The sequence below is a fragment of the Semicossyphus pulcher genome, unplaced genomic scaffold (assembly GCF_022749685.1).
Source record: "Semicossyphus pulcher isolate SPU_LCO1_2020_fin unplaced genomic scaffold, fSemPul1.0.p SCAF_20, whole genome shotgun sequence".
NCBI lineage: Eukaryota > Metazoa > Chordata > Actinopteri > Labriformes > Labridae > Semicossyphus > Semicossyphus pulcher.
In genome coordinates, this window is record NW_027211694.1 from 16,633,958 (window position 1) to 16,654,226 (window position 20,269).

The 20,269-nt window shown below is 39.4% G+C and overlaps 1 protein-coding gene across 2 annotated transcripts in view; it reads right to left on the minus strand.

Annotated features, from left to right (window-relative positions):
- LOC138599358 (proton myo-inositol cotransporter) overlaps positions 1-20,269 on the minus strand; it is an 82,774-nt gene that overhangs the window by 61,358 nt on the left and 1,147 nt on the right. For both annotated transcript variants that reach the window (XM_069670992.1, XM_069670991.1), the window contains 2 exons: positions 7,052-7,211; positions 5,510-5,712 (listed from right to left, as the gene is read on the minus strand). In XM_069670992.1, coding sequence (XP_069527093.1) covers positions 5,510-5,712; positions 7,052-7,211 — 363 coding nt within the window. The remainder of the gene's footprint in view (positions 1-5,509; positions 5,713-7,051; positions 7,212-20,269) is intronic.

A 20,269-nucleotide genomic window follows, 5' to 3' on the forward strand; every position in this document is an offset into this window, starting at 1 on the left:
ACTTCAGGCCTGTGCTGTGAATGAAGTGGAAAAAAACATAGAATAAAATCTCCCTAACCCACAATAGCATCAAACATGTTTCGAGGTTGTCAAGGTAACATAATATGACGCAAAGTGCTGTCACATTCCCATCTATATCATAATTGGCCATTGCAGCACTTAACAGGTGATGTCAAAAGGCTTAGGCCTTAGGGGTTCACTGGGATCCTATCTTTCTATGGCACTGCAAGCAACTGGAACTGATTGGTCACATGAGTATGAACAAGATGCTTTGCCTGCATTTGTTGAAACATCTTGCACATGTTGCACTTGCAAAAAAAGTTATATAAAAGTAAATGCCACAATACTGAAATACGCTGTGCTTCAGTTTCCAATTAATGGAACATTGGCATGCAGCCAACACAATATTCCAGTACTGTTATCAAACAGGAATATACAGGAAATAGAATGTGATGGCAGCGTCAGTGCAGAAAAATACAAAACATTGTTAAATTGTCTGCCACGCCAATTGGAATAACAGAGGAACCAAAATGACTTTCTTCTGAATGAAAACTCAAATAAGACAACAGCTTTCCTCGAAACTGTGCATTGGGTGCGAGTCTCGCATTTCGTATTGAATCAAATTGTTAACCACTGGCTACAAGATAACAAGCAGGGAGTGTGAGGAGCCTACCTGCTGTGTCTCTGCGGCTACACACTATCTGATGATGACTGCAAGGATGACTTACAGTGATGAGAGGCGAAACATTGCAATGAAATGAAACTGCTGGACACACGCTGAGTGCCACAAGAGGGATGCTACGCTGTCTGTGTGACTGTTTTTATACATCAGTGTGTGATTATATGTTTGTGTTTGTGTGATAGAGGCTCCTTTTCACTGCAGGCCCCATGGACCCTGGGGATCTATGCATGCAACTCCTTTCCGAGACATGGTGTTCCTCATTGTCAAAGTTGATTAGATGCAGAAGAATCCCTTCTTCTCCTGTCCTTTTCTCCTGCTCTTCTTTCCTCCCCCTCCCCCTCTTTTACTGTTCATTCAGTGTTTTTGCCACTTGTCACCTCCGGTCTGTTAATCGACTCGCCATACTCTCTATCCATCTATTTCCCTTCAGCCTCTGCTCATTGTAGACAGGTTGAGAAAACAATAATCTCTGTAGAAGTTATACAACGAAAACACACTGAAAAACATCTTACAAGTTCTATTTCGATGTTCCCACCCTGGCAAGGAAGTCATGCCAATTAACACTTTCACAATGAATACATTATTGAGAAATTGGATAATAGCATCATATTTAGATGCACAGAACCATATTCCATACATGTGGCTTGTATTTTCAATATAATTAAAAATCTAGTTGTTTTAGGCTCCATAGACTAGGGGCAATGATTAATTCTTCAACAGATGATAGGCCATAACGATCAAACTTTGCATGTTGTGGTAAAAACCAAATTCAACCATAGAAGTCTGAAAGAACCTTTTACAATCTGTATGCTCTCAACAACCTTGAAAAAAAAAGTTACAAAAAAAAAAAAAAAGCTCTTGTATTACATTGCTAGTTTTATACACAATGGCATAGCAGATCCCAAACTTAGCGCATTTTTAATTCAGAAAAAATGTTGAAGAAATATCAATCAGATCAAAAATAAGTGATGATAATGTCCTAGGAAGCATTTACAGTAGAAGCTTCCCAATTTTGAAGTTCCTTCCATTAAATCAACAACACAGCAACAGATCTTTGGGCTAAAACAAGTGATGGAGTCATTTTATCAGCTAAAGCTGGCTATTGAATTTAGCTTAATGTTAGCTTTTAAGTTGGTTGACTTGAGTTTTTAATGTTTAATGTTTGGCTAAAACGCAACATTCTTTGCAGATGATCAACAAAGATTAAATTGAAATGAACAAACAAAATTGCACAGTTAGGTAATAACACGTAAAATAAATATGACTGGCTGCATAGCTTAAAGGAGCAATTCGCCCCTGGAAAAAGCCACTGTCAGTCAAAGCTGGTGTTCTCTGTAATCGATAGATGCAATTATATTTGAAATTGGCGCCATAGTTGTGGAGAAAGTTGTATAAACAGCTTGTGGTTTCGGCCATTCTACATTCCACACCCAGCGTGCATTGCACCCCACCCTCTGATAAGAACGGCCCAGCGAGAGACGCTGGAGCAAATTTCAGTCAAGGACATTGATCACTGCAAGCAGTGGCTCAGAGCTGTTCAGAATCTGAAATACGACGAGAATATACCGGTGGATCCCATTGGAGAAGCGGATAGTGTCCTCCGAAGGCACCAAGCAAAATAGCACTTTTTTATTCATACAATAATGGCATCAGCTCCCCATAATAGCATGTTAGGACTGAGATTGAAAATCCGCGAACTGGCCCTTTAAAGACTTGGACAAGCAAAACAAAGGTTATATTATTGCTATATTGTTTGTAGATCTTGTTGCAACGCAGTGGATATGCTAAAGGGGTCGGGGCTTTTACAAAAGTAACTGGTAACTAATGCAGGTTAGGCTAGTTCTTCAGATAGTGAGCTAGTTTGTCATATGTGCTATTGTTTGCAGACAGTTATTGGGATTGGATTAAAAGTCACATCACTGCTGCAATTATGACACCATATGCTCTCTCTGTGTGGATATGCACTGTGCTTCTCTTTTGTGGATTTAATTGTACTTTACTTTTGCTGTCTCTCAAACATGAGCAGATGGCAGATAAAGAGTATGATAAAATGTGGGTAAATACAAGTGGGAATGTCTGTGTTCATGTATTTGTCTTTGAGAGAGCGCTCAGATCGGACACACACACCTTTAAGGAACTGTTTGGACCACACACACACACAGAGAGAGAGAGAGAGAGAGAGAGAGAGAGAGAGAGAGAGAGACAGCCTTGAAAAACAAAGAGAATTTAATTATTTTGTAATTGAAGCTGTACAGCAATATTTGCTAGGAGGGCTCACTCAGCCGTCATTTTGACAACCTGGTTCAATACTATCTGCGCACACAGGCAAAGGCTCATAACAAACAGCCGCCTCCATGTTCTTAAGGTCAGCACACAATAACTGTCCATGAAGAAGAAAATATTTTCTATCACTCCTGATTCACCTTGTTGAAAACTGAAATGGTGTAATGTTGAACACAACATATTCAACGTTAAGAGTCAAAAGAGAAAATATCTCAACTCAGAGGAGAAATCTGTGACATTTTCCGCAGATGACACCCAGGTCACGAGGAAGTTAATAAGCTGCTCCGAACTCCTTTCACTGCTTGATGTGCTGCACATGTAGTGTTGCACAAGAAGTTATAATTAGAAGTGTTTCAAAGACATGTTCAACACTGAAAGCCAACACAGATAAATAGACGCACAAAAGGGCTCCACCTACAGAAACTCAAAGCGAGTCAACAGAAAATCAAGAGAATTCATGCCACATCGTTGTTTGCACTGTTTGATTGGCAGGTGACCATCGTCGCCCACCGGGAGTTCCAAGGGAAAGCAACAGGGCGTAGGAATGACTTATTGTTGCTTCAATAGGAGGAACTTCATCACACAGCAGGAGGGGAGCATGAACCATCTAATCAGCTTCACTGACGAGGACATTAAAGTGACCGGAAAGTAGGTTGCTGCCTGCAAGGCTCAGGTTGTGACTCTGTGAGCTTTGAGGTGTTAATAATGAGTCAAGGAACTAGCCAGTCCTTTTCAAAAATGTTTCCAATCATCCGTACACTCTCACTGCTTTTTATGCCTTTGCTGTGAAGGTCATGTTATGTTCTAGTCCCTAAGAAACATGAGGAATGACCTCTGACCTGAACTGTAGCACTTAGCCCTACATCAATGAATCACTTCATAGGATGTGTTACCCTTGAAGATAATAATGCAGCTACTCCTCGTTAAACTGAACTAAAAATAACTAAGCAGTAAAAACACCTTTCAACCACAACTGAACTAAGTGACAGCTACATACAGTATACACCTATATTCTTGCACAAAAGTTGTTGTAGCTATTGAATGTAAAGGTTTTAAATCATTAAATCAACATTTTTAAATGTTGCAGGTCTGATGTTAACATTTTGATAAAAAGTGGCTTTTGGAGTTTCCTTGTATAAAAAAAAGAAGCTTTTTCTTACTTAAATCAGGGCTCAAAATTGCGACCATTTTTGTCACATATGCACCCGAAATGTAATATATCTGGGAGCATTTTTGCGAGTGCAAATAATTGTTGGGTTGTGACCTTTTTTTGTCATTTCGTTCGCTAATTAGTACACAGTATGTGCCTGACCTGAGCTGATACAGTGACCATTCTAACCAATCACACGTCAGCTTGACTTTCTTAACTGACGATAGATTGGTTAATATATTAGCCTTCAATCACTCCCTTTTACTGCTACTACTTCTTAGGAGAAGAAGGAGAACATTGAAGAGATGAAGAGAAAGCTGAATTGAAGCTGATTTTTGGAGCCTAACGTTACTGAAACTCCTGAAATAGTTGGTAACGGCGATGTGGTGGACGTGGATGCCCCAGCGGCAAAGAAGGCTTCGGAGAGAGTGGCTGAAAGACTTTGGATGGTTTCGCTATGAAAATGGCAAAATGCACTGCGTTCACTGTTAAGCCTGTGGGACGGAGGTTGCAGGTAACACTGCGTTCACCATGGAATCCACGCATTTCAGGCGCCAGAGTTTGACAAAAACACGGAGAGAGAGCCAAACACAAGAAATGCCGGAGTGTGAGTGTCAAGGAGTGTGAGGTTGTGTATGTCGCATCAAAACGCACAAACATCCTGGTCGGACATGTGGAGGTGGAGCAGGCGAATGCTGATGGTGAGGACATTTTCTTTAAATAAATATGTTGTATTATATAGTAACACAGTTATCAATGGCAATATATTTAGCCTACTAAATTTAGGTCACTTCGCCCCAGTGGCGGTGTTGTTTTTCAATACTACTACTTTTGTAGTTTGAAGACTGTGGACCATTCATGACCACAACACTACTCGAACAATCAATGTCACTGGCTAGAAAAGGCATGACAGCAGAGTGTATGTAAGATGCGCATAGGCTATTTTTCTATCTATATTTTTAATGTGTGCATGGCCCATTTACACAGAAATGTTTCATAAAGAGTACACATTATTTAAATTAATTTATAGGAAGTGACTCTTGTTTATAGGGAGTTTGGTTTTGAGAGTTTCTGTTATCATTTGTTTCCTGTCACCTGAATCTTTTGATATTAGCTGACAAGAGAGATTAAAATAATAGAGCTGGCAGGGAAATGATATAAGCAATAAAAGATAATCCATCAAAGCATCCCACAACAAAAGCTCAATATTTTGTTTAAGCCTGTGAATGTATGCAGTACGTGCGCTACAGGCGATGCAAGATATACAAACAACAGCACACTGTTCTGTGAATGTTCCTTACATGTTAATTGAAGCTATATGTGGCTTTTTACCAATCACTGCATGGATAGAAAAAAACAACAATAATGTTACGGCTTAAAACACCCGCCTTTACCTCCTCCGCTTTCCTCCTCATCGATGCTGTTTTTGATGCTGTCGTACTCCTCGTCGATGTTCTGGTTACCTCGGATCTGACTGAGCACCCGTCGGGCCTTCTGGGTTAGCCCGCACTGGATTAACCAGCGAGGGCTCTCTGGCAGGAATAGGAACCCGATGAACTGAAGCATGGCAGGAAGTACTGACAAACCCAACATGTACCTGGAGAGAGAGGAAGGTGGAGAAAGAAACCAAATGTTCACATATACAGCTGCATAACAAGTTTTTTTTTGTGTAGGCTTTGGAAGGCAAATAAAATTCCTTAACAGGTAATGTTTACAGACATTAGCTGACAAAAGGTTGCCCCTGCATTCACTTTATGTTGTGCTATTTGAGAAGCATCAGGTGGTTACTTCATTAAAATTTTACGCTGGGTAAAATGTCAAGACTTTGTTGAGATTCTTCGTCTTAAAATAACTTCATTTAGCATTTAAGCATGAACCTAACAAGGAACTGAGGTGCTATAATAAGTTGGTCTGCATGCACAGCAATACTAGAAGTATATAGTGCAACAGTTACAGTATATGGTTGAGACACATATTGACTGCATGTTTTAGCTTCAGCATTTCTGAGAGCAAACCTAAACTCTAGAGCACTGAGTTCTATTTAACATGATAGAATAACTGTGTTCCTCTCAGTATCCACTCTTTCACACAATAAGGATACAAATCTTTCTGTAAGAGGGTGGTTCTACAAATCTGAAATATGTTGTATGAAGGCAAAGGCTTAAAGTGTACAAAAGAATGGAATGAATGAGAAAAAGACTGTAATTATGATTAAATCTTAGACAGTGTTAGAGGTAATAGAAACGGAGAAACAGCAATTTGCTAGTTTTTTCCCAGAGTGGAAAAAAATCCATATAATCTAACTAAAGTGAACACGCAGACTTATAAGGCTTTTCTTCTGCTGCAGAGGCAAAGACGTCAATCAGACAACATTCATACGCTAAACTCAATAAGCGTCTCAGAAAAACCCATTATCGTGTATGAATCACATCAATCGAGGAGCTTCTAAACAATCTCTGCTGTCTCCATTAGAATTGTGGTTGAAGCAAATCCTTGCAAAGATGAAGATTCTAATCTACTGTATTTTACAGCTCGACATTCAAACAACCTGTACTCTGTAAACCTGCAATCAGTGTGTCAGCAGGAAATGATGCAAACAGACGCAGGAGAGAGTGCAGAAGATAAAAGAGAAAAGAAGGACAGTGAGAAAGGCAGAATGTATGTCTCAAATGTACAGAGCGGCTTCAAATGTTAAGGGGGTGACCCATGCATGCGTTGACATTTGGACTGAGCCAGCCTGACGTTTTTTGGCATTTGATATGATAAGTAAGCAATGAAAAAAAGGCTTATATCTATGTGACTATATGACCATACATCATAAAGGGAGATGGAAATCCTTGCAGTATTTTTAAAGTACCTAAAGTGTAAATTGAAGCAGACTCATAAGGTTCAATTCTCAGTATATCTTTTGCATGCTGATTGTGTCTGTGTCTGACCTCCATCCATCGCGCTGCATATAGCTGAAGGCGCCGTCGATGAGGCTCGCAGTGAATTGTCCACCGGTGATGAAGAGGGTGTTAACTGTCACCAGCTGACCCCTGAGGTGTGGCGGAGAGGCCTCAGCGATGTACACTGGCACTGTCATAGAGGCAATACCTACACGGAGGGGAAGAGAGAGGAAGAGGCAGCAGTTAGTGGGAGTTTCTGCTAAACAGGGTTACTGGTTTTGAAACTGGCACTCTGGATTTTCCCTTGTACAGTACAGAAAAACAGACCCTACATGAAAACGAGTTGGTATTTTGAGGTTTTTTAGTGAACCTTGAAAGAATGTGCCATAGTTTTTAAGCTAAAAGATGACCAATACCTTGCTAACATTAACCAATCATCAAACATTACCCTTAAAGCTCCTGTGAGGAGTTTTTCGCTGGTTATGAAACAAACTTAAATTAATTCTGGTTAATCTATATGAGCTACAAACGCAAATCAGATCTTCAGCGACAAGATCTATTATTATTCCGATTTATTTATTATTATTTCTATATAGTTACTTTTTAATGCCTGAAACTGCTGGCAGGGGGTAGGTGTGAGACAAAGCGATTAACTGCACACTGCCTTTGTTTACATTTTCCAGAGCAAAAATTTAAAGTGAGTGACACATATGATTAAGAAAGCAGAGAAGAAAACCACCACTTAACCATGCACAGGACAAAATCAGCCAAAAGATAAGAGGTATGGCTTTGTCCACAGGGGGCGCCAAATACAACACAAACCGAAAGTTGCTCACAGGAGCTTTAATGAACATTCACACTAATTTGACAACATGGCTGCTTTGACAGTTTAGGCCATGAATAGCATCTCAGTGAGGTTGTACTTGGGCGGAATGATAACATTAGCCTCATAACATGCTCACAAAGTCAATGCTAACTAACTTATAATTTGTAAGTATACAATTGTGTTAATCATCTTTATGTAACATGTTTTAGCATGCTAACATTTGCTATTTAGCACTGGACGTTAGTACTTTTATGAAAGTGAATTGTTTAAAAAAAACCCAACATTTTCAGTAGTACCTTTAAAATCGCAAAAAAAAAGGGTTTTATAAAGTGATTGAAGATTTTTCCATTTATTTCTAATATTTGTTATAAGTTAATTCTATAAAATAACTTTGACATTTGACCCTAAAATCAATAACGGCAAAACAACACTAAAGTCACCTGGATGTGAGGTAAACACGAGATACACAACCTTATACCATACCCCATCTAAGTGATGGGCTCTCCACGACTGCGACGTGGAAAACATCCATTCACACACACACACATATGTCACATGCACTCTTTTTCACTCACACACACAAAGAACAAACAGTGTGTGTTTTTCCAGGATGTATCTGACGAGGTGCAATGAGACCTCAGCTCTCTGCAGCTGGCTCCTGATAAGCTCTATTAATAGTCTGCCACTGCTTTCTACACACCCCTCTCCTCCCCTCCCCTCCCTACTGCCACACACCCTGCCCTCGATGGCCACCATGACTACGTGGCTACCTGTTGCTATGGCAACCACTTGCTGGGAAGCCAGCCGCGCTGTCTCCGAGCGGGCACCACACTGTGGCAGCTCTGGGAAGGTAAATCAATAACCGAGAGAAAGGATTTTTCTTTTTCTTTCTTCTTTCTACAAGACAGAGACGGAGAGTGGAGCTGATGGGGAGAGGAAATCCCCATCATTAACATTTCAAAACAAATTCACATTACTGGAGGACTACACAACAGAATTTTTTTTCATCCATCCACACATCCCAATGGGAAAAGTTAACAATCATACTTAAAGTCTTGTGTTTGAGTCTCTACCTGGTCTACTCAGTGTTGAACGATCAAGACTCCAGCGGGACTGTATGTCTTTCAGCCTGCTGTCATCCTCAGAAATATCAGACTTGTTTCTTAATTCGAATTGATTTCTCGACCGCACAAACGTACTCTAAGGATTTGGACTCAAGTCTTTATCTTGGTTAGGGCTTAAAAAAGGATTATCATCTGACAGCGGAAATCCAAGATCCAGATCACCGCTGAAATCTAATCAACTGCTCTTGGCATAAAGCCTGTCTGTGGAGGAAAACGATGCTTCATGGAAATTCCATTTATGAGTGTTTGCGAGATGCTCCTGAACCACAGACATGAAGAAACCAAACGTCTATGACACATGTTACACTATATTTAGGACTTTGACTGTTAGTAACTTAGTAGAAAACACTGTGTGCTAGTTGTCATGCATAGAGCAGTAGCCTCATGACATGGAGAGTCTGTAACACAACCCACTACTAACGTAGAAACACTGCATATTAAAGACTTTAGCATTGAGCTGCTATGTTGTCGGCCTCATCTGAATCTAAAACTATAAAAACTGTTTGGAAGTATTAATAGAAGCAAGACAGTGTATATGCAATTGACGCAAAATAAAGCACACATATTCTTTGCAGTAAAGAATGAAGTAACATTGTGAATCAATTATGTTGTATGTATGTTAACAATAGTACGGACCAGAGTAACACGATATCTCAGGCTTTGTTTGCTTAGACAATAATCATTAGTGAGATCAATTTTTTGTTTTAGTCTTTTTATGACATTTCTTCACATCTTACCAGACTTTTCCTTCAGATGCAGTTCAAGATTACGACTCTGGTTTTAAAACTGTGGAATAATTGGATTCATCATATTAAATTTCACTTTAAAATAGAAGCATCTATACCTAATACCTGTAGGATATCCAACTTTTTCCTGAAAAAATATGCACAAACAAAGTTGTGAAAATACAAGAACAATACGAGGTTATTTGCAGTTAAAGTTGATTTATTATTATTTTAATAATGAATGTAGTTATTCTTTATTTCTTTGAGGTCTGTGTTACATATCACTCCCAGCAGTGTAATTATTGAAACTACTACACAGACCAAAATCTGGTGTCCTTTTGTCAAATTAGATACACAGAGGAAATTTCCTGAAAAAAACAAAACAAATACTGTAATTCAAATAATTATGCAAATAAATATACGTCATAAACAATATAATATAGCTTTAGCATGAAGATTCATTATTGACCTTGAATTGTAGTATGTTATTAGTTTGATATTTTTACCAGAGCTTTCAGCCACATCATTATTGGCCTTCAGTAGGTAAAGTTTGCTTATGTTTTTAAGTTTTTTATTTACGTTTAAAGTGATAATCTCAGTTTCGTTCTGTTTGACGGCAGTTTATGGCGATAAATGGCAATTGTGAGAGCACACTTCCTAAACAACCAGACATCTACGGTTGACTCCCTTTGTTACGGTTGTAACTCTTGATTTTCCTTGCTGACGGTCGCTTTCCTTTTTAGACTGTTTGCCTTCATCTGAGCGTCAAATTTGTTTCTTTTTCTTTGGATTTTCAGTAATTTCACTAAGTTGAATCTGTAGTTATCAATCTTTTATTTGTTTGTTCAGCCATAGATTACTGTTTACTCGCAACACTTGCAGAGACCAGAAAAACAGCTGTTTACATGTGTCTTTGTTGCGTTAGCTCCGCCTACCGTCTATGGCAGACCAATCACTGCTGGGTGATGGAAAAGTCGCCACAGACACCCAGTCCATGGTACTGCAAATGCAAAGGCTTTCATCAGTGGGCCATAGGTTCAATCACCATTGTGTTACCTCATTCAGTGATAGTGACTTAACACACTCAAGATTATATCGTAACTAATGTAATTATTTATTTATTACGTTACATTGGAGCCATTATAGCTGTTATTATGTGACCACATAATGAATTTATGATAATAGGAGATCATTGATCTAAAGTCAGTGGATTGCAAGCCATTCACACCAGACACCAAACATTTACTTTGAACAGAGACCGGGGCTACAATGCCCCCCTTTCACAATACAACCACCTGCTCTTTTGGGGTTAAGGGGACCTTCAGTAAGAACAACAATTAACAATTCAACATGAAGAAAGAACAGCACATTTGGTCTCAAGTGGACACAGCAAACATTAAAAGCCATGAAATCTGTTTCAGCTTTTTTCTGTTTGTAAACGTAGATTAAATTATGCATAGGCACACACAGATGGACATATGCACAGATTAAAGCCTACTTAACCCAAACAAAACAGATCCTCCTGATCCATAATGCCTGTATCTGTATTCACTTGATACAGCCAGACCTGTTCCTCCTCCCTGCTCTTTATTTTTGCTAGTTTCCCACCATGTTCCTGTTTTATCTGTCTAAGCCATATGTATCAGCAGCTTGCTTCGTCTAAGCCACACCTGCTGCCACAGAAACCCCATATGCCCACGACTGAAACACGCCATAGATAGATGGATAGATAGATAGATAGATAGATAGATAGATAGATAGATAGATAGATAGGATAGGATCCTTCCATTTCACATCCCGATGCAGGTGGCGATGGGAAAATTTCCCGGAGCCTATAAAAGCTAATACTATTGCACACCAATAGAAAGATCAAATAATTTACAGCTTGGCTTCATTTTGTTGACCCTCTGAGATTAATTGTTTTTGGCTGGAAGTCTCTAGAGTCCGGCTTCCCAGTCATTGTATCTTGCAATGGCTGTTAAATTGCAGAAATGATTCATTTTTTAAAAGAAGCAAAATTCCAGTATTTTTCACTGTTATTGTAATAGTATCGTGCTCTTTGAAACAATAAGTAACTAATGTTATTATATCAAACAGAGTGGTTGGCCATAGTTGGGTAACCTAAGTTAGCTTTGTTATTGTTAAGCCATTGTTGTTGTTTTTTCCCAAGTGGTAATCCCTATTCAGTTAGCAAAAAATGCTTATCGAGATTGCTAACGTTTGTGTTTTCGTTTGTCAGACATATACAAGCCTTTTAAATGATACATGTAAAATGAAGTTTTATTTGGAAAGCCTCATGACGCTTGCGCTTCTTAACCTGAAATACGTGCTTAGCTGGAGTTGCATTTCAGAGGTTAAAGTGGGGAAGTTAGCATGATCAATTAGTTACAAAATTTCATTTGTGTGGCTTCTTCCTGCATTTATTTTCAGCAGGACTTACAGGTAAGTCTTTACGATTGTTTGAAAATAACAGAAAAATCTTTATCGAGGATTTTTTGAACTTGCCCTGCTTGTCCTGATATATACTGTGTTGCTGCAGTTACATTTCCGGAATGTCTGCAGCGGAAGTGGCGCTTGCAAAGTAGACATGGCCATGATTATAAATCCATGATTATAAATTCATGCCAGATTTAAAAAAATGTAAAACCAATTTGTTTGTGTCAAATGCTAGTGATTTTGACCAGAGGTAGATCACAACTGAATTCTTGTTACATACAGCTTAGAGTTAAGAACTTGATTTAATTTGTTACGCTTTTGTCTTGAATCAGCAGCACTTCATGGAGGACAAATCTCCTGTCAAGGGACATTATTTTGAGAGCAGTAAAGCTATGGCAGTTATTACATTCCTCTTAAATGTTCCTATGAAGCTGAAGCTGCACTTAAAACAAATAAAATTACCTCAACCAAGGGCCAGATTTCTCTACTTGCATTACTGTAAATCCCTTTCAAACACGGTTGCAGTCTGTTCCCTTTGTTGCTAATGAGCTCTCTTTTCAGCACCAGGGACAGCTCCCAGCATTCCCGTCTTTACACATGCACACACACACACACACCCTCATAAGTCATAGTCTGGCCAGGCTCAGCCTCAAAGCAGCACTGCCCACTTAAACTAGGGGTATGTCTGGTAACAAGAAGGCAGCCTCAAGGCACGTAGAACAAAGCTCGGACTGACTTGATCAGAGTATGAGGGAGAAACTTCCCTTAAACCTCCCTGACTGTGACGAAATAAAGGAACAGGCAGGATATTTTCTGTTGCTGGTGAAGGTTAATTATAGGCTAATGGAGGATCCTTGAAAATGCAGGGTGAGGAAAAGAGAGTACATCCCAAGATTAAGCTGGTGTTTATTTTCAAATGGTTTAGTAAAGTGAGAAGCAATTAGATTCGGTGATACAAGCAGGAGGGGTTGACCATTTTCTTAATTAAATTCAGTTAAGTGTGTCTAATTTCACATTGAATTTTGCCAACACAGTTTTATTTGTTTAACAGTGAATGAAGGATAAGTAAATTATGCTACGTGACTTCAATTTGGAAAGTTTTTATGATATAACTTTCTTTCAAAGATTAGTCATACAAAGTTATATAACTCCGTGTTCTCATACCACTGTTTTTTTAGGGGGGAAAAATAAAACGCAGAAATGCCAAGTCAAGAAGAACTAATTTTTAAACACTTTAGTAGATGTGACTTTCACATTAAACAATAATATGCGCAAAAATAAACTCCTCATTAAGTCTTCACTTGTCTTCCACCCAGTTAGGACGAGAACTGCGACTTAATTATATAAACCAACCATTTAATCATCAAGCCTCCAGGTATAATTACACTTATCACAATGTAATTAACGGCACTATTTTTATGCAGACCCTTCATTTACTGTTGCCAAGGACAAAACAATTCAAAACTCACTACAGCTTAATTATTTAGCCAGAAAGCCTGATTATACACAAACTGTGAGGGTGACTGTGTGTATTTGGACATGCAAGTGTGTGTGTGAATAAATAACTATGACTAACTCTGGCTGAAGGCATTAGAGCAGATTTCTTCTAAGGAAAACTTTAGAAAAATCTAACCATTGGAACACAGAGACCGTACAAAGAGTCCATTCCTTTAAAGGGAGACTGCCACAGAGCAGATACAGGGCTTGTGGTAGCTGTCCTAGCTTGCGTACTTAACTGTCTTTTAAACTATAGTAACACTCTGTAGAAGAAGAAGAGGAAAACACCTGGGAGAGTTTGTCTACAAGGCCTCATACCTACACGTCCATTCTGGACCCACAGTGTGGTTAACAAAGTGAAAACGACCAGTTTGGTTAGGCCCACTGGTACCATCCATTCACACCCAGCATGGGAAGATTTGACCTATCAACCTTGATACATCAGCCACGCATTCACACCATTTGGCCATGATAGATGAAGTGTCTTGAAACAATGTTTGTTATGATTTGGCGCTGTTTGAATGTTTAAGAAAGGAGAGAAGAGCGAGGAAAATGACGTTAAAGAACTGCAGTTCTGCTATTGTGCATGTTTTGGGACCAGTCTGACGGATTTTGCTGAAGAAAAATAAATAAGGGGAACCTTAACAAAAGTGTGGACTGTATATATAAATTAATATTTTTCTTTATATAATTATTTTAAAACTCTCAAATATAAATATTGCAATCAGCATCACAAACCATGTACAATAAGTGTAATAATGAGGCTGTCGCTCATAATGTGCTAGAGTCGGTCCGGTCGTCTTTCAATTGGAAAGTTGGTGGATTGATCCCCAGCTCCCTCAGCCTAAGTGTCCTTGAGCAAGACACTGAACTCGAAATAGCTCCTGGTGGCATCGTCATCAGAGTGTGAATGTGAAGACTGATTGACAGTTGGGCACGTTACATAGCAGCCTCTGCCATCAGTGTATGAATGTGTGTGTGAATGGGTGAATGTGTAGTGTAAAAGCAGCTTTGAGTGGTCGCAAGTCTAGAAAAGCGCTAGTGGCTGTGGCTCAGTGGTAGAGTCGGACGTCTCTCAATCGGAAGGTTGGCGGTTCGATCTCTGACTGCTACAGTCACATGTAATGTCGAAGTGTCCTTGGGCAAGACCCTGAACCCCAAATTGCTCCTGATCGGTATGAATGGGCATAGATCTGATTGGAGATTGGCACTTAGGCCTTTGCCATCAGTGTGTGAATGAGTGTGCGAATGGGTGAATGTTACATGTAGTGTAAAAAGCAGCTTTGAGTGGTCGCAAAGACTAGAATAGCATTATATAAGTACGGTCCATTCACAATTTATATAAGTGCAGTCAATTTAAATCAAAAGGCATGATGTATCTGTTGCTGCATTGAAAGAAAGATAATAAAACATGACAAAACCCAAAGCCAGTGTGGTCTAAGGAAAATAAACACTGCAATAATCACCTGCACACTGACAACTGTGTGTAAATAACATCAAATAGAGCTAACAAGAGTAGATTTCTACTCCAAGATTGAAACGTCTCTCTACAGATATCCTTTGTATCAAGAAGACCTCTTAATTTGACTGAAATTGCCAAGTTAAGCTATAAATCCCTGTCAGTCCTCACCGTCTGGCTCAATACTGTCTGTTTGCTCAGACAAGCAGCGGCTCGTATCTCACAACAGTGCCTGTGCTCAGGCAAAGGTCAGATCAACAATAACCGGCCGGGAGCAGACAAACCACAGGCTTCTTGGATAGAAATACAAGGAGACAGGGCTTGGTGGTATATGGCCTTTCCTGGTTTGACAAACAGCTCTGATGACCTTTTAGGAGAGTTCAGTTCAGAAATGCTAAGTAACTGGCTCTCCGGAGAAGCAGCGGTCATGTTAATGTGAATGTGCAGGTGACAGGCACGGCCGAAATAATTGCATGCGATGAAAAATGTTGCCTTATTAGTGTCTCGGACGGCTAATTGCCTTGCCAGAATGTGTTTCATTATCTATGAGGGCCTGCGCGTGCATGCTTGTGTAATAAGGATGACTGTACGGGAAAATATTGTGTTGGCAGAAGGGGAGGGGATACTTATAACGAAACAGCCACTTAAAAGGTAACAGCTGAAATGACATAGGTGATTAGTTTTTTCGTCTTAATTAACAATCAGGGCTTCTTTGTGTAAATGAGCTGCAGCATTTAAATCCTCATTTTACCTGTTCTTCTGGGAAATATAATTTCCTATTTTTTATATTAGAAGTCTCTTCAAATATTGATTTACTGCACTTGTCTTTCATTGTTGTTGGTTCTATGCAAACACAAACACTGGCATAATTGTCATAATTGTCTCACAGTTTTTGGCTTGTATTTCAAATTAAAACATCAACAGATGGGCACCCTTCTACACAAGAAACTTTTGGTATATGACCGCATATAAATTATATATAAACTTCAAAATGTTAAATAAAATAAAAAATCAGTAAAGGAAAAATATTTTTTTATTTGCAGCAACATCTATGCATATTTGACAAAATAAATACACAATCAAATAAGCAGAAGACAACTTTGAATTGATTTAAGCTGGAAGTTGGGACATTTATCATTTACATCAATTGTAGTCTGTATTTATAATTTTTAGTGTGGATCACAATAATTTTGACAAATGAAGCTCTAGTGTAAGTTCAGTCAGGAGGACTATTTCTCAATCATCCCTCTCATGCATTCTCATTCTGTCATTGTCTGAGGCCTGAGTCATTGGGAAATCAGCTGTCTTTACTTCCTTCATGCTGACGATATGTGCACCCCTCCACCTTCCCTGTCTTCGCAGAATCATCTGCCATCAATTCATCAGCTATCCGGTCTTAACAAATTCATCAGCCACCACTACCAGATTCTGGACTCTATGAGGGATTTATCCTGCTGCTGCGAAGAACAGACATCCTGGATCACAAAGTCACTCCATAGAGTCCAAGCACCAAAGACCTTCTGTCAAGTCACATTACCATGTCATCTGTTGTAATAAATAATCTTATCAAAATTTTCCAGTGCCTGAAGTTGACATATTAAAATAACTTGTTTGGACCAACCAAAAGTATTAAAATAGATACATTCAAACACAAACGTTGATATTTCATTCAATCTCTGCATTTAAATCTTTAGTTGCATTAAATTCCATTACAATTGCATTGACAAACAGCTTAAGCCATTTAAGGGAATTTTAGCAACATTTTATGCGGACAGCCAATCAGTGGTAATGATAAATGTAGTTAAAGTAGTAATCTTGAAGATCTGTTTCGCTCTCTTTGGCGACACCTATGGTGATAAGCAGTAATTACGGGAGCACACTTTAAAGAAATATAGACAGTGTCGCAGGTGTGATGTCCACGGTTGGTTCCGGATGTAACTCTTGATTTTCTTCGCTGACGGTCAGTTTCCTTTTTAGACTGTTTGCCTTCAGTTTCCTCGAATTTGTTTCTATTTCTTTGGTTTTTCACTTATTTTTGAAGTTGTATCTGTAGTCATCGATCTTTTCTTTGTTTGTTCAGCCATAGTTGTCATGAGTTTCTAGTTTAGTTCCGGTTTTCTTGTATTTTGGTGTTCAGTTATTATTTCTTGTTTAACCATGTCACTTTGTCTCCCTGTCTTGAGCTCTCATTGTTTAATTTTGTATTTAATATATTGTGTTCTTGTCTTGATTTAGTCTTGTTTAGTTATGTAATTCATTTGTGTTTTATTGTCTAGAGATTTTCTGCATGAGTTCTACTATCACAGTCCTGAGTTTGGTTTTTAGTGTTTCCTGTTTTATTTTGTAGTTCTTGCCCTATGTATGTTTTGTCTTGTTCTACTTCCTGCCTTTGTGTGTTTTCCCGCCTGTTGGATTATGTGCCCTGCCCTTATTGTTTTCACCTGCTCCCTTGATTGTCTCACCTGTGTCTGATTAGCCTCACCTCCTAAGTTTATTTAGTCTTTGTGCTCCCTTGTCTCGTTGCCTGTTCATTGTGATCCATCGTACGTGAGTCTATGTCGTCTATCCTGTATCATCCACCGTGCGTGAGTCTTTGTCATCCATCGTGCGTGAGTCTATGTCGTCTATCCTGTGTCGTACTTCTCTGGAGTTAGTCTATGTCCCTGGATATTCTTTGTGCTTCCCCTGACCCCTCGTGTCTCTTGGATTACCTGTTCCTGGTTTTGTTGCAAGTTTTTTGCTCTGCCTTTTGATTTTCCTTTTTGTCTTTTGTTGGATTTTAGATTTTGTTTTTGCATTTTTGCCTTTTGTTTATTAAATCCATTATTTCAGTCTGCATCTGGGTCCTCACCTTTTTGTTTAACTCGTAACCGTGACAATAGTAGATTACTGATTACTCGCAACACGTGCAGAGACCAGAAAAGCAGCCACTTAGCTCTGCCTACCCTCTCTGGCAGACCGGATGATGGAAAATGCGTCACCAACTGGGCGCCGCTCGCGATTTTTTCCAGTCTGTACTACTGCAAATGCAAAGGCTTTTATCAGTGGGCCATAGGCTCAATCACCATTGTGTTAATTCCTCAGTTAGTGCTGTCGTAAGTGGGACAGCTGCGTTCTGATGTTTTTGGAGCCACGCTGGCAAATTCTTGTACCAAAAGCATTGCATGCAAGCAGCCATAGCCAGAGAATATTTTGGTATGCCATTTTTCACTATTGGAAACATAGCTAGTTTGCTATACAAGTGAAGGTGATGACTACAAATCCAAGCCAAAACAATCAACTGATGGTGTTGGTGCCAGAAGAACAGATTTTGAGGCTGCTCCAGGCTGTACCCTGAATGGTTGGTGTAAGCTTGATTATGAAAATTGTTTTATTAATCTAATAGAAGTGATTATCTTAGCACTAAAATGATAATTATGTTTCTTGTCTGTATCTGATTTTTGTCCCTCATTATTGTTCTTTTATGTAGGCATGTAGCAAGTTGAATGAAAAGTTCCCATATTCATCCTTATCGTTTTCAGGGTCGCAGGGGGGCTGGAGCCTATCCCAGCTGTCATTGGGTGAGAGGTGGGGTACACCCTGGACTGCTCGCCAGTCAATCACAGGGCTGACGCATAGAGGCAGACAACCTTTCGCGCTTACAATTTTGGAGTCACCAAATAACCAGGAGAGTCTTTGGACTGTGTGAGGAAGCCGGAGTTCCCGGAGGGACCCCACACATGCACGGGGAGAACATGCAAACTCCACACGGAAAGGCTCACTTCATCCAAACCGGGGTTCGAACTAGGAACCTTCTAGCTGTGAGGCAAAAGCACTAACCACTGCACCAACGTGCAGCCCCAAAAGTTCCCATAACTGCATTTAAATAGCATATCTTTATTAGACTTTCCCTTTTAACAATAGCTTATTTGATTACACCTTCAAGGTATTTTATATCAGTCTTTACAATACTTCAAAGCCACAGACGATCTTTTTAGTAAAAGGTAAGGCAGATAAAAGTTTTATAAGTTTTTGTTACTGTTTGCACACACTGAGATGTTAGGCTTATGTTCAAGCCCAAGTCTCATCAATCTTTTATTTATTGTACTCCTGAGTCTTGTCCACTGAAGAATGCATTTTCCACAGACAAGTAAGTTAACCAGGTGATCACAATTTCATTGAAAAATAATAATGGGAAATGATAAATCATTATCTCCTTTCATTTATCCAGCAGTGATGTCCTCACACCTTCGTCATCTGCACGTTCCTGAAGCCAGCTAAATAAATAAATGCTAATTATAGCAAGGCTGATTTATAAATGACACAACAAGAACACAGCAATGTATCTCCAGAAGTAGAGAATTGGTACTTAAAGGGGTCTGAAGGTAAATATTGATTCAATCATCTATAATAAAGGGCTTTAGTCTGTAGAGGATGTAAGAACAAAGTTCCTCACTTTAGTCAGGGATATTAAGAATTAAGCTCCCACTCCGATCCAGAAGAAAATGGTCTACAATTCCCCCAGGTATCACTGCTGAGAGCGCTTACTACTCTCAAAGGAGGCAGCGGACGTGTGCCATCAATGTGGCACTCAGTCTGGGAAGCTAGAAACCTCAGAGGATGTGAGTCATGAGTAACAGCAGCCCGTAGAAATTATTTGGGGTACATTTAGTTCTAAAAGGAGCGTCACATGCAAAAGCATGTAGAGAGCGGAGGAAGGAACAGGCAGAAAGAGGGTGGATGCAAGAAAGGAGAAGACAGAGTGTGAAAAATATTTATGTAGGGGAGGAAGTAGTAAAATGGGAATGTGCAAAGGAGGGGAGGAAGCAGGAATGGGGCCAGCCAATTGGATTAATGTAACTCTGACATCAGTGTTGACACTAAAAGTCTCCTATGTGCTTTTTTAGCATCATCTTCTCTTCCCTTGGGCATTTTGTAATAATATCCTCCCTCTAAGTTTTGCCTTATTAGTTACGGGTGCCCAAAAAGAACTAATAATGTAATGTAAATGATGATAATAATAAAGACAGCAAGTTGTCTAACAGTGGGTGGCATGCGGCCTGAACAAGCAATGGCCATGCTGTGTAATCAGACACTGTGAGTAATTGCAAATAACAGACTTGAGGCAGGGACAGGAAGAGAGAGAAGAGAGAGACAGCAACAAACCAAACCCATTTATGAGTGTGGCTGTAAAAGTGGGATCTGTGACCTTAAAGTGCA